The sequence below is a fragment of the Muntiacus reevesi genome, chromosome 6 (assembly GCF_963930625.1).
Source record: "Muntiacus reevesi chromosome 6, mMunRee1.1, whole genome shotgun sequence".
In the NCBI taxonomy this organism is placed as follows: domain Eukaryota; kingdom Metazoa; phylum Chordata; class Mammalia; order Artiodactyla; family Cervidae; genus Muntiacus; species Muntiacus reevesi.
In genome coordinates this window covers 51,202,279-51,216,647 of record NC_089254.1, presented here as the reverse complement: position 1 = coordinate 51,216,647, position 14,369 = coordinate 51,202,279, and the positions used below count along the sequence as shown (strand labels likewise).

At 33.9% G+C, this 14,369-nt stretch overlaps 1 protein-coding gene across 9 annotated transcripts in view; it reads left to right on the top strand.

Moving 5' to 3' along the window:
• FOXP2 (forkhead box P2) overlaps positions 1-14,369 on the top strand; it is a 632,418-nt gene that overhangs the window by 485,435 nt on the left and 132,614 nt on the right. For 7 of the 9 annotated variants that reach the window (XM_065939060.1, XM_065939064.1, XM_065939063.1 and 4 more), the window contains one exon: positions 7,213-7,287. The exons of the other annotated variants lie outside the window; for them this stretch is intronic. In XM_065939060.1, the coding sequence (XP_065795132.1) occupies positions 7,213-7,287 (75 nt within the window). The remainder of the gene's footprint in view (positions 1-7,212; positions 7,288-14,369) is intronic. 9 annotated transcript variants of the gene reach the window in all.

Below are 14,369 nucleotides of genomic sequence, written 5' to 3'. Positions count from 1 at the left end.
ATGACAGAAAGTGAAGAAGAACTAAAGAGCCTCTTGATGAAAGTGAAAGAGGAGAGTGAAAATGTTGGCGTAAAACTCAACCTAAGATCATGGCATCCAGTCCCATCACTTCATGGCAAATTGATGAGGAAGCATTGGAAACAGTGAGAGACTTTGTATTTTGGGGCTCCAAAATAACTGCAGATGGTGACTGCAGCCATGAGATTAAAAGACTGCTTCTCCTTGGAAGAAAAGCTATGCCCAACCTAGACAGCATATTAAAAAGCAGAGAGATTTACCAACTTTACCAACAAAGGTCTGTCTAGTTAAACCTATGATTTTTTCCAGTAGTCATGTATGGATGTGAGAGTTGGACTATAAAAAAAGCCAAGCACTGAAGAATTGATGCTTTTGAACCGTGGTGTTGGAGAAGACTCTTGAGAGTCCCTCAGACTGCAAGGAGATTCAACCAGTCCATCCTAAAGAAATCAGTCCTGAATATTCATTGGAAGGACTGATGCTGAAGCTGAAACTCCAATTCTTTGGCCACCTGATGCTAAGGACTGATTCATTTGAAAAGACCCTGATGCTGGGAAAGATTGAGGGTGGGAGGAGAAGGGGGCGACAGAGGATGAGATGATTGGTTGGCATCACCAACTCAATGGACATGAGTTTGAGTAAACTCTGGGAGTTGGCGATGAACAGGAGGCCTGGCATGCTGCAGTCTATGGTTTCTTAAAGAGTCGAACATGACTAATTGACTGAACTGAACGAACTGAGAACCACCTCTTTAGATGATCTCAGTGACCACACATCCACTCACTGCTTGTGTCCACCATGTAAGATCTCAGATCTCCCTGAACTTAAAGCTTATACTATTTTCAAATATTTGCTATAAATAACCACCTGCATATCCTGCAGTCACCTCCAATGTAGTATTTCCAAATGAAGCAAATCCTCTTAATTTTTTTTTTTTCTTTAATTTCTTGTGTCCTTTTAACTTGCTGGATACATCACAATCTACTTCCAGTGTCCTTCACTCTTTCATTCTGTCACTCAGATAATCTTCAAATCAGAAGTTAGCCTCTTCTCAAAATGAGTACTGTTTTCTCATTTTGACTGCTCTTGATTTGGCCTACACCGTAATTAACTTTCCAGTGAATCTCTGGGCATCTTGGGCTACCATCTATAAGGTCCCAGTTCTAGTCTAAGCCCACACCCTCAGGCTTTTGGAATGTCTCCTTAAAAGAAAATCTGCTCTTCCCTTTACCTCAGGGCATGATAGAAATTCTCTTTGTCTGATATGCAGAACTTTCCATAGTCTGAATTTACCGGTCTTCTCTCTCATCCTGTCTCCCTAAACATCTCATATTTGAGCCACACCCACATGCTCACATTTGTCAAGTGCAACTCTAAGTCTTTTGGATTCTCTTTTTCTTCCTTTCCAGGTCTTTCTTTTTCAAGTAATAAATTTCTCATTCCTAATACATTCTTCCAATATAGTGGAACTGTTCTTTTTATGTCATAGTACATTTCTCTCTAATGTTGAGTCTCAGCATAGGATCCATGGGTAGATTCAGGAGGTCAATGAGCATGAATGGAGGAAAAAGTGTTCTCATTTTCACTTCTAATTAAAACTTAATATTTTCTCCTATTACAAATGTAGGTAACAAATCACAGTAAGATTGGCATTGTCTATGACATTGTTTTACAGTGTCATAAAAATTATGACAGATGTTTTCATATTACATTACAGCTGGCAAAAATATCTAGAAGTATTAGTTATGCTTATTACTTCTTAAAATTATAGTGACTATTAACCTGACATTATGTCTTATTATGTAATGTATTCACAAAGAAGCACATTGATTAATAATTATAAACACGGCTTTTTAAATATTTTGATAATTGAATTTCAGTATAACTGATTTCCTTCCTAACTTCTCATATTTTATTTTATATAATTAAATTTTCTTTCTGAGGAAGTCATTCTAGACTTTATCTGACTGTCAAAGAGATTCAAGATGCAAATGGCACACTTAGTTGTATCCTAGTTTACAAGGCTATTCTTCCCACTCTCCTCTGGAACCAGAGATGATTTTCTTTAATTTTTATATCTACACGGATAATATAGCTTATAGCACACAGTAGGTTCTTAAGTATTGAGTGACTGAATAATATAATAAAAGAGTGAACACTTACCTCTCATGCAAGTATCTTGAACACGGAAGACAGTATTTCATGGAAGCTCTAAATCACAGATCTCAAGATACTTGAGAAATACGTACTCATGGATTTTGAATCTGATTGTCTAGAATTTTTGAATCTAGATGTCTAGCCTTGAATTCTTAATTATAACAGTTTATCCAGACATTATTTTACATGCTAAAGTTTGAGAATCTGTAGGTTTCATGATGTACAGCAGCCTTAAAAAATAAATAAAAGCATGACCTTTGTAAATAATATCAGCTCCCTGGGCTTTAATTTCCTTCTCTGCAAAGTGGTTCTTTGATGGCTGTACTGTATTCTCCTCACTATATCATATGGGTTTTGTAGTCAATGCCACAGAAGGAAATAAGACAGTCTTACTGCTTGTTCAGAACGAGGAGTCTTCAGGCGTGTGCTCATATTGGTTTGGTTCTCCAGGGTGTGTTGTCCTTCTACTCATTGACTGATTTCAAATGCTTTACCTCCTATTCTGATCCACTGGTCTTATGAAATATTCACAGTATTTCCCAGGCAGTAGTTCCCTTTTCTTTACTTCCTCTGTCAAAGCTAGGCAGATTTTAATCTGTTTTCCAGAGATGGGCATATTCAAACAAAATATTCTGAATTTGCAAAGCCAGCACGTATGATTCTGGTACAACCCTGGCCACACTGTCCTTGCGACAGCTTCTTTCAGATTTGATTAATGGATTAAAAACAGACAGCCAAACCAACAAACATAACAGTTAGAGTAGAGGAAAGTCCACTCAACCATTTAATTTTATTCTTGTTTCATATTAGGTCAGGAGGGTCCACAGTTCTTGACTGGACAAAGACTTTTGAAAAAAAATTTTTGCACCTTTAGAATGTAGATCATTATTCCATTCATATATCATTTTGTCCCAAATTTTAGAAGACACTAAATTTGTAAACATATTATAGAAAAATTTGATTCTATTTCCAGCCAACCTCAAAAAATTATATTTTAAAAATATGTTAATTTGTTAGGAAAGATCAACTTATAATACTTTCCTATTTTTCTATGAAAAATATACCATCATCAACTTTGTAGAAATTATATTATTTCTTAGAGGTCACTTAACTTTGTCTTTGAATGCAAACACCCTCATGTTAACTTTTTGCTTTGCCACACCAGGTTTCTAAGGAGAAACAAATATTTTATATTCATGTGGAAGAGACTGATTTATATCATGAAGTCTAATAGTAATAGAAAGCTATTTGAATGCAGATAGAATGTCTTGGGAAATTTTGCATCCTTTACAGTGTTTTTTATATACAGTAGAACTTTAATTATTTTTTATTTGAAAAAAATTGAATGTTCTGAAGCAATAATGATAGCTAATAAATAGTAATAAGTACATAACTAAGAGACATTAAGCATATGAATACCAGTACTGTTCTAAGTACTTTATAAATCAGTGTATTTAACAACCTTAGAACCTTGTTATTTACTATTCCCTTTCTAGACAGAAAGGTATGCATATGTGCTAAGTATGCTTTATAGTCATGTCTGACTCTTTGCAACCCTAAGGACAACAGACTGCCAGGTTCCTCTGTCCACTGGGTTCTCCAGGCAAGAATACTGGAGTGGGTTGCCATGTCCTCCTCCAGGGGATCTTCCCAACTCAGGGATCAAACCAGCTCTCTCTGTCTCCTGCAGGGGCAGGCATGTTCTTTACTGCTAGAGCCACCTGGGTAACTGGACAGAGAGGAAGGAGAGCTAAGTAACTTACTCAAGGTCACACTCCTAGTAAGAGTTGAGTCAGGATCTGAACCCTAGAAGACTGTCTCCAGACCTAGTGCTCTCACATCCAACACAGAACGATTTACTCTTTATTGTTTTAACAGAAAATTGCAATGATCCATATTTAATGGAAGAATAGATTCCCTCTGAAGTTAATGTTGAAAGCCCATTCCAGTACATTGTCATGGCCTTTTCACTCTTAAAATGTTCTTTGGTGCTTATCTGAAACAGATGCAAACACTTAAAACATCCATTCGTATTGTATTTCCCTGTGATTTGCTGGACTATGTCAGGTTGCCTCCAATAACTGTATGATTTCATTTGACTTGCTACCCTTTTACAGACCTGCAACCTCATGGATCTGTTCAAGCATAGTTGGTTGGAGGTTGATTAGCATCTCTTGCCAACATTCTGTCTCCTTCTGTTGTAGAGAGCTCTAGGACAGCCAGGAGAAGCTTGGTGGGTTTTTCAAAGCAGTTTCTTCAACCAAGCTTTTTGGCAAGACGTGATGATGGGCTAATGGCAGTGCAAAGTTTATTCTCACATACTTTTAACTCCTGGAGTTACTAATTGGGAGTTACTTAAAAGACTTTACCTTTCAAACGGTTTACTTTTTTCCAAGGTATTGTTTTTCAGTAAACATAAGATTAAGTTGACTTTCTCTTTTTACAGATTTTGATTTTTGACTTTTTATTGCTTGTTCAACTCTTTTGATTGTTTAAACTTATAATTTTGCATGCAAAATGACTGGGCAGAAGTGTCACTGCAAGTCCTTACTGTGGGACAGTCCTATCTCTTTTATCTCCAAGGATAGATTAATGACAGTATCATTTTTATTTGCTGTATTTTTATCTCTGGCAACAGGAATGATTTGGCACTGTCAGCTGATGATTACTTTGGTTAAACAAAGTTTCTGATTAACAAAAATATGCAATGGCTTCAGAAGGTCCTTTAGAATTTTGTTTTATGTCAAAGTTATCTCAGTGGTTATCAGTTGAAATCATATTGTGTAAATTTTTGAGACACAATTAAAGAAGATATGTTTGGATTATACTTAGATTTACTGAAATTATATTTATGAGTCATTTGAGCTGAGAATGGAGAAAATTCTCACAGTGATTCTTAAAGCTGCTCTCAACCCATAACTGCAATCTGTAGAAGTAATGTAACAAAAATCTCCCTCTTACAATGAAATCCTTCTGATAATTTTGGCACCTATATTCTTTAAATGGTGCCTACACCATTTTATTCCATAGCATCTTTTGTGTATTTTTATCAGTATACTTGTATCTGGTCTGGAGTTTTCCTGTTTTTCAGTTGTCTCTACATCTTCCTTCAGACCTTGTGATTGGGAAGGCAAACCTCTAGCACCAAATATGTTTTGTCTGTGTTAGAGATACAAAGTACAATATTTAAGTTGGGTGCTCTTGAAAGAGCTTAAGGTGATGTTGCTTACTTATGAAATTTCATTTTCAGTACTAAATATAAATAGTGTTGTGGCACTTTTTGGAGTTCTGATCATTTTTGGTTTTAGGTAGACAAATGTTGATCTGAGCATTTTTTTGTTAGTTGGTTCATTTCTGTGGTATGGAGTAACATTTCTTTTTCTTTTTTCTTTTTTAATTTTCAGATGCTTATGACCTTGTTAAATAGCAGTCCAAAAATCATGTGGCTTGTTTTGATTTTAACCAAAGTTACAGCTGCCTAACTGTAAAGCAGTCAGTTTCTCTTATTATGACTAGTTCTTCAACTTGTACTGTTTTAAATTGCCTGCAATTAGCATATTTCAACCTTATTTTTAGGTTTAAATTGCAGTGTGAGAGTGTACTCTCCTCTTAGCTAATTAGTGCTATCAAGGAACAGTAGGTTACCTCATTAGTACCATGTGCATTTAATTAAAGAAGAGAAAATTGGAGTTAACCTCATAGTTAATATTTTCACAGAGTGCTACAATGCCAACACCTTCAATTGGAGTCACACCCCTGTGTATCTAATTATTCACTGGTGCCAAATAAGGTTAGCAAGGGTACTACAAGGCTGTTGACAAAATAATTTAGATGAAAACGTGTTTGTTGGATTCTGACAGTAAAATATAACTTGAACATATTTTCCTCATCCTCATCTGCCAATGTCAGGTGACATAATTCTTCATAGGAAACTGAAAGAGAAGAATATTTGGGAAGCCATTTTTGTTTTTTCCTGTTTGAATTAACGTTGCTCTTGTCTTGAAAAAAATGACATATAGTCATATAAAGCATATACAATCTGTTTCTTAAACAGAGCCCCTGAACTTCAGAGATGTATTTGAAAAGAATTATTTATAAGATGTAATATTTACATGCATCAAACCACTACAAATACTCCTTGACACCCCTACCACATTCCTCCTTGCTTTTCTTCTTTTCTGGTATACTTATAATTTCCCTTGTGTATCTTACGAATGGGGATCATCCTTTCATATCATACATGAAGTCTAAGGATGTGTTGTCACATGGTCTATTCAAATGCAGTGTAATCCTTTTGCCCTTCAGACAAAATCTTTTGAAATGTCTAATACTACTTAGGTAAAAAATGACATTTCATGTCATTTATCAATAAATAATCACTTTGCTTTTACAGATAAAAATGCAAACTGTTCATTTGAGTATATAGAATAGTTTTCAATACAAATGACATAATTCAACAGGTTTTATCAGAGATTATGGAGTTTGGCTCCATAGTCTTAAATATATATTTAATGGCATTATTTGTGTTGTAGTATTGCAGAGCCAAGACAGTTTATTAAACGAGGTTCTTGTGATTGTTCTCACATTTCATGACAAGACAGGATTTATGTTCATTTATATTGGTTGTAATTGATGAGTCAACAGTTAGCTTGTGTGAAAAAGATAAAGTTTAAGGACAACTAGCAACCCGTACTCTAAAATCATAGTACCATTTAACGTTGTGGGAGTATTTACTAATATTGGCTATAAGTTTAGTTTAGAAATGGGAAGTAAGGTTCTTAAGTCAAGATCATGGTAAATCAATAATTTTTGGTTAGTGATTAATTCATATGTTCAAATATTCAAAATAACATCTGCCAAATCATTCCTATTTTTAAAATTTATACTATTATTAGCTGTGATGCAAAGGGGGATAGTTTTGTCTAGGTTGACCTACCAAGATAATAATCCAAAATAATTTTCTTAAATGATAATGTACATTATTAGCATAAGATTGGGGGAAAAAAGCCAACTCCTGATTCTCTTTGTTTAATCTAGGAATTGCTTCCAGAAACAAAATTATGTGTCTGTGGCCACTCTTCTGGTGATGGGCATCCTCACAACACATTTGCAGTAAGTTACACTGGACAATTAGAGATTCAGCTACTACATTAAGGCCATAGACCCAACCCCATTAAATAGCTGGTCTATGATTTTCTGTTAGCCACTGCCATATAGTCGTGAAGATGATCAAGAGATGACTAATGTTAAGGCACAGATGTAGTTTTTTTTCTGCTGCTTCTTATATTCTTACTTCAATTCTGTTTCATCACTTATACAGATCACAGTTTCTGTGAATTGATGACATTAAAGTTTACTTTAAGTATGTAAGGGTGTATGGCTGTTTTACCACTGTACTTTTCTTGAACCACTATGCTTTCTGGAACAGATTTAGGAATAATTTGATGAGATGTTATTGATATGCATAAAATAAATCAATGGAGATTATGGCTAAATACAATACATATTTTAGGGAATAGTTGCTATTCTGAGTTGTGCAAGTTAACATATAAATATGCCAAGGCCTCTTTTTACATATTCTGTAACCAAGTATAATTTGTCTCTTTAGACTATAGTATTCAATGAAAATTGCTTTTGTGACCCAATTCACATACCAGTTAGCCTTGGAAATGAATAGCAATCTTGAAGTGGCCATTCAAGAATTTTTAAATAGAGCAACTTCATGTTTCTATTTAGCATGGACACTACCTGTATTCCTAAGGAATCTCTAAATATGTAAGTCATATATTTTCTTTTACAGAATTTTTGCTTGTTTCTTGAGGAATTGGTATAGTTTTTTTAGGTTCTATGGTCTAGAATATCCCTAAATATTCCTAAATTGTCTCACCAAAAAATATTTTTTACTACCATATACCTAATATTTCTTAATTTATGATTGTAGACTCATAAGCAAATAATAAAACAGAAATACCGAATTTCATACCTTGATTAAAAAAAGAAAGATTTTTATCAATAAAAATAGTGTCAGATTAACATGGAATGCTAGTCTTTGTGGAAAATATATAGTCCTTAGACATTTTTTAAAATGTTAGATGCAAAGCAAAAATACAAGTGAAAAAAGCAATAGTATACTGTTTTATGGAAATAATGAATGCAGGGGACTGGTAATAAAATTTATATATGAAATTAGGATTTATAATAGTCTGAAATTACTTAGTTTAGGGTTTCGTTCATTTCAATTCTAAAGTGCTGTCCTCCTAATAATAGTAATAACTTTTGAAAGAATAGCAAATATTAAGAAGTAGTGGCAAGTTTTGCTCAAACTATGGAAATTTATGTGAAAAACTAAAATAATCTTAATTCCTAAGTTTTCGCTGTATGTTTTGAAGAAAAATAACCTTCAAAAACAGCTATGTATTTTAACTTAGTAAAGAAGATTTTAAAAATGTACTTTAAAAATGCTGCATTAAAAATTAAGCAGGCAGTATTCCTAATTGGTAACACTTTTTCCTAAAATAATCTCAATGGAAAAATTGTTTTCTTTAGCCTGAAGAGTGAGATGGCTTAACTAATAATAGTTAGTTCTTTATGTAAATCTGCTTCTACCTTTAAAATATTATTCTCTAGTCTACTGACAGAAATTTAAATCTACAGCATTATATCTTTTCACTGAAATGTTTTCTGAATGAAAACAAACTGTGGAGAAATTAAGTAAATGGCTCACAAGTGCCATGCAATTCCTCAATGGCAAGCCTGAATTTATAGCCCAAGTCTGTGAGATCACCAATGTATTTGTCTTCCCAGGGGTATACCACATCGTTCATGACTGCCTTGAATACTGTGTTGAACAAGAGCCTGAGATTATGCCATGTATCTGAGACTATAGTTGGTCTACAAGGTAGAAAGAAAGCCAGCATAAATTAGTGAGGTCTTCTGTGGTTGTCGGGTAGAGAGCATGACAGTGCATGGATCAGGTGTTTCCCATCCCTGAAGTGCACCAAACTTAATATTTCAGATTAGTCACTGAGTGACTTTGCAAATGATGCTTTGGACTTCACAACACCAAGGAAACATTCAGTACTAAGTAGGGGCTTATTTCCTTTATTTATTATATTAGATACAAACTTTTTGTGAGCTAAAATGGCTACATAATGTGATTTAAAATCCAGATGCAAACTAAAAAACTATTTATTATTTGTAGTTGACAGTTTCTGTTTGATGGACATGGCTCTCTCTCTTAGTATTTGTTAAATTTTATTGATACTAAAATGCTGGGGTGGTACTTGAGTAAGTCTGAACACCATGAGATTACTAGAGATTACACTGATAGACTATGTATAATGTGCATCTACTAATTCATTGCAATTCTGGGCAGTAGTAATTGTACCCACAATTACTTATATCATCTCTACGTAAAAATTATAAATCTTAAACTGCTTCTACCTTTTTTTTTTAGGAAATCTTTGGGCTCCATAGGTTGTATATTTAATATTCTAAGAGTAACAATTTAATGTTCTTATTATAAGTTTGAATTTTTTAAGAGAAAGACATTGAATTCTGGCTTTAAAAGACATGAATATGAGAGTGAGTTTCACTGTAAGAGGTTACTTTTCAATACTTGCTTTTCACACTCCGTTTTTTCAAATGGCATATATTTAACTCTAATCTGGCAAATCTTTAGTTTACTTTTCTTGCAGACTTTAGTAATAGTATTGATGCCTTTCTTTTTTCCCTGGCTACAGTCCTAAATTTCACAATTTTGGTTTCCCCGCCGCATGGTAGTAACCCAAGTTCACTCCTCAAGAGATCTACCCTGTTGACACTTGATCTGCCTGAATGCCATTATTAGCACCTACCTGCAGATAGTCTTTACTTCAGATTTTTACACCTATAAGAATACTGTTTTACATAGGACTCTGCCTGTTGGCTCTAACTGTTAAGGCAATTATGCAGAATGCTCAGTCTTTGTCTTTGGGGTCTTAATTTCAAAACCTTTACCACTGGATTATATGTATATTTTGATGAACAAAATTTGTCAGATCTGTAAATTAAAAGCTAAGACTTGGTTGGTCTTGGTCTAGCTGTTATGTATCACATTCAAATTAAATTACATTGACCACCTAGGGTCTTTTCCTCTACAGATCTTGACTCTATTATGATTGCCTCTTGAATGTTTCATTTTGATGGGAATTGTGGATTGGAAGAATTAAGGAGAAGAGGGCATTGATGGTTTTAAGAATCTTTTCCTGTTCCAAATTTCTCTGTCTTTTTAGGCTTTCCATAAATTTTAGCCAGTACCAAATAATCTGTCCTGTGGACTCTGGCATCAGCTTTCTAAATTGAATACTGGGTAATTACTTGACTTTTTTTAGCCTTATGTTCACAATCTGTAAAATTAGGACAGATAGTAAAATTAGGTAGATAATATCTACCTCACAGAGTGGTAATACGTTTACATTTGATAACCCAAAAACTACTTAGCATGATGACTAACACACAGAAAGTATACAGTAGATGTCTGACTCAGTATCTATGGTATCATCAATATACTCTTGCTTGGACCAAAGAGGAAATTCTATTTGACATAAATTTAAATATGTATTGATATTTGGTATTAACACTAAGCAGGAGGTTTTGGATATTAACTTATGCTATGACCAAGATGGGAATGTTGCTTACTGAGTGGAAAATACTCATTAAGTCACACACTAATTTTTTCACTCACAAAATTCAGTTATCTAAATGTTTTGTGATTTGTTAAACTAAGTGAAAGAGAAAGAACCCTGCCTCACTGGACCTAAATGGTGTCCTCTGGCAGTCAAAGAAAGTCCTGGGGAAAGATTGTTAGCAAAAGTGATCATACCATCAGCTGTCTGTATCCAGCCAGAACACATGAAAATAAGGAGTCAGGGAATGCATGTAGAGTACCAGTTTATCACCAATTAATTTCTTCCCTTTTCTATTATAAATGTATTAGCAGAGATTAACCAAGAATTAGAGATAAATTACTACTTAGTAGTGGTGTTGATAATTTTAACAAGCTGGAGACAATTAACCAGATGGGATAATGTTGTGGTAAATTTTTTGGAAAGTCCTTCCTATAAAACCTATATTGCAAGATGTAACTGCTTGTTATTAGTGTGAATGTGTGTTAGTATAAGTCTGAATTTATTTTGAAGCAATGCAGATCAGATTTGTTAATTCATCATTTTATTTTGAGTAATTACAATAGGACTGATATTATACTAAGTCCTTTGAAATGAAATAAACCTTAAGATGATCAAATATTTCAAACACTTATATTACAAATGATTTGTTAATGCCAATATGCTATATTATAGTGACTGTATTTAGAGCTACTATTAAAAGCCTTCTAGGTTTTCCACTGGAAAGCGAATAAAGATTTCAGTTTTTAAAGCTTTGACTGACATTTGTATGCAACTCCTTGATTAATCTTTTTCTTTCCTAGTGTAACTCAAGATATTAATAATTATCTTTACACACCTCACTCATCTGGGATGTAGCTCCCTGAGCTCAGTTCATTCTAGACACCTCTCCTGAGTAATTTGCCTCTCACCTTCTATTTTACTGCAATATTTGAGACTGCCATGAATTCTCTTGATGTTGGTTCCAAGAAGGACCAGTAGCAGAGCTTTTTCAATGAAGACTCTTCTTTGAAATTTATAATGAATAATTTACTCCCCTTGATGATTCACCAAAGCATTAGTATAGCAGAAATCAGGGGCTGATGAAAAGATTATTTATTTAGTTATCTGGTTTTGTTGTTGTTAATATATTTTTCATTAAATAAATTGATACACACACTAGAATATGTATGTGGCAATAATGTGAATTTATGGTGCCCATCGAGCAGACTGTATTTTTGCTTTCACATTTAAAGTTGTTTGTAATGAGCTACTAGTGATAGTCTCTACAAATATGAAATATAATAAGCATTAACTTTTAACAGTTCATTCTATAGTTCTTACATATTTCTTAACATCATTGATAAACTGTATATTCTATATTTGTTACTTGTATTTCTGTTCCTTGTATATTTCTACATCATTTATTGTAGCATAGTCAGTGAGAGGCACAAAAACAAGTCATCCTAGTGTGTAAACTTGCACACCCGATGAGCACATGCACATACACAAGTATACATACACAAGTGTACATACACATACACATCTAAAAGATCAGTTATGGAAAAGAATGTTCTTTTTTTAAATTGAGTTCTATCTACAATTCATTTTTCTTTCTCTTCTTTTGCAGTTAAATCTTTTACATTTTAAATTTTCATTAGGTAAAATGAGTTATGCACAGTATTGATGAATTACAGAATCACATTTTTATTATTGGCACCATTCATGCAACAATATATTTACATAAAAGTATTTCTAAATAAATTTTTCATATGTTTAATCCTTAGGATGTCAAGTCAAGCAGTACATGATTCCCAATGGCATTCAAATATAAACCTGAAACTGCACACTGTACTTTAAATATAAACATGAAACTGTACTTTAAACCTTTATCCAGTAGAGTTCAGAAAGCTTACTATACCATAATTCAGTCATGCTTAAGCACACAATGCACCATACAACTTAGATGAAATTGTACTTGTTTACTTCAGTTAATTATATTCCTTATCAGAATGATAATAAATTTGGTGCAAATAGATTCACACTACTGATAAAATAAAGAATAAAGTCTTATACAATGTCTGTTAAGCTTTTCCAGATGGAACTTCTGTCATAATTAACATTAAAGAGCTGCATGAAATGCTCATACTCTTGCAACTATGTTCCTAAGTTCTTTTCCCTGAAGTTGTCATTGTCATTCTAGCAGGGAGCTTCCTGTTCTGTCTTAAGAGAGATAGTGGGAGATATTTTAGAATATTGGCAGAAGTAATCTACCACTCAGATTCTGTGTGTTGTAACATCACACTCCAGGATAACTATAATATCTTAATTTTAATTTAGAAATTTTGTGTAGAATATTTAGTGGGGCTTACAACAGATTGTATAAAATGAGAGTAAGAAATCTCAAGAGATCTTGAGAGATCTTAAGTGCTCTTTACTAAGAGTATTCTTAAGAGATACTACAATGAAAAGGAAGTCTCAGGTAAATATATTGGAGACAAATTCTTATTAAAGTAAGCATGATTCATAAATTCACATACGGTTGTGTAATTTGAGAAAGAATGTTGGCAAAGTAATATCAAAATTTGATAAATAAGTGTAAAGGTTTAAGAATTTAATGTTATATATGCAAACCTAGTGAATATTTTTTGATACAAAGGTTACTGTTGGGGGAGTGTGGAATTTCCTTGGTTCTGTCTCGTCACAACAAAAATTTGAAGTCACAGACCAGCATTACAGCCCTGGAACAGATCGTGTCACAGCTCTCGGACAGATCAGTGTTACAGCTCTGTGTTACAGCTCAGTTTTATTTAGAAAATAAAGGAAAATACATCCTGGAGGCATGAGGGCATGCCGACCCAAAAGATGCGAAGAGAAGAAAGAGAGAGAGAGAGAAAGAGAGCAAGAGAGCGAGAGACAGACAGAGAGACACCTGGCCCTTTGGCTCCTCTTTTTATATCTTTTTTCTCCTCCGCCTGGACCTGCCCTGTGTAAATCGGGCTAGCCAGGAGTTCTGTTTGTTCTACCTGTGGTCCTCATTCCGATCCTCAGAACTTCCTTTGTTCTGTTTTCGCGGGCTTTTCCCTTCTTTGTCTTTTAGCCACCGCCATTCTGGACTCCTTTTTCCTATTCTAACTACCTAACAGTAACCAATATAAAATTAAAAGAAATATAAAGAATTAACATGTGTACTGTTGTTTAATCACTGTTTCTCCTTCAGCTCATGTTACTTATAAATTGCATATCTCATACTCTCTTAAGAGTGAAAAGTTGACAAAACCCACTGAAATGTTGTGAAGTAATTAGCCTCCAACTAATAAAAATAAATAAATAAATAAATTTTAAAAAGAGTGAAAAGTTTATTTTTTTACATATTGAGGCTGGAAACATCCTTTTTTGCATGTTTGACCTTGTCTTTCTGTATATTATGCATGTAGTCCTTCTGCTTTATTAGAGGGGTCATGCCCTGCTAGTGCATCACCAAAATAAAGAGGACAGGGTGTCCAAACAACACGCATTTCAGCCGTGTAATGACTGATGGGACATGTT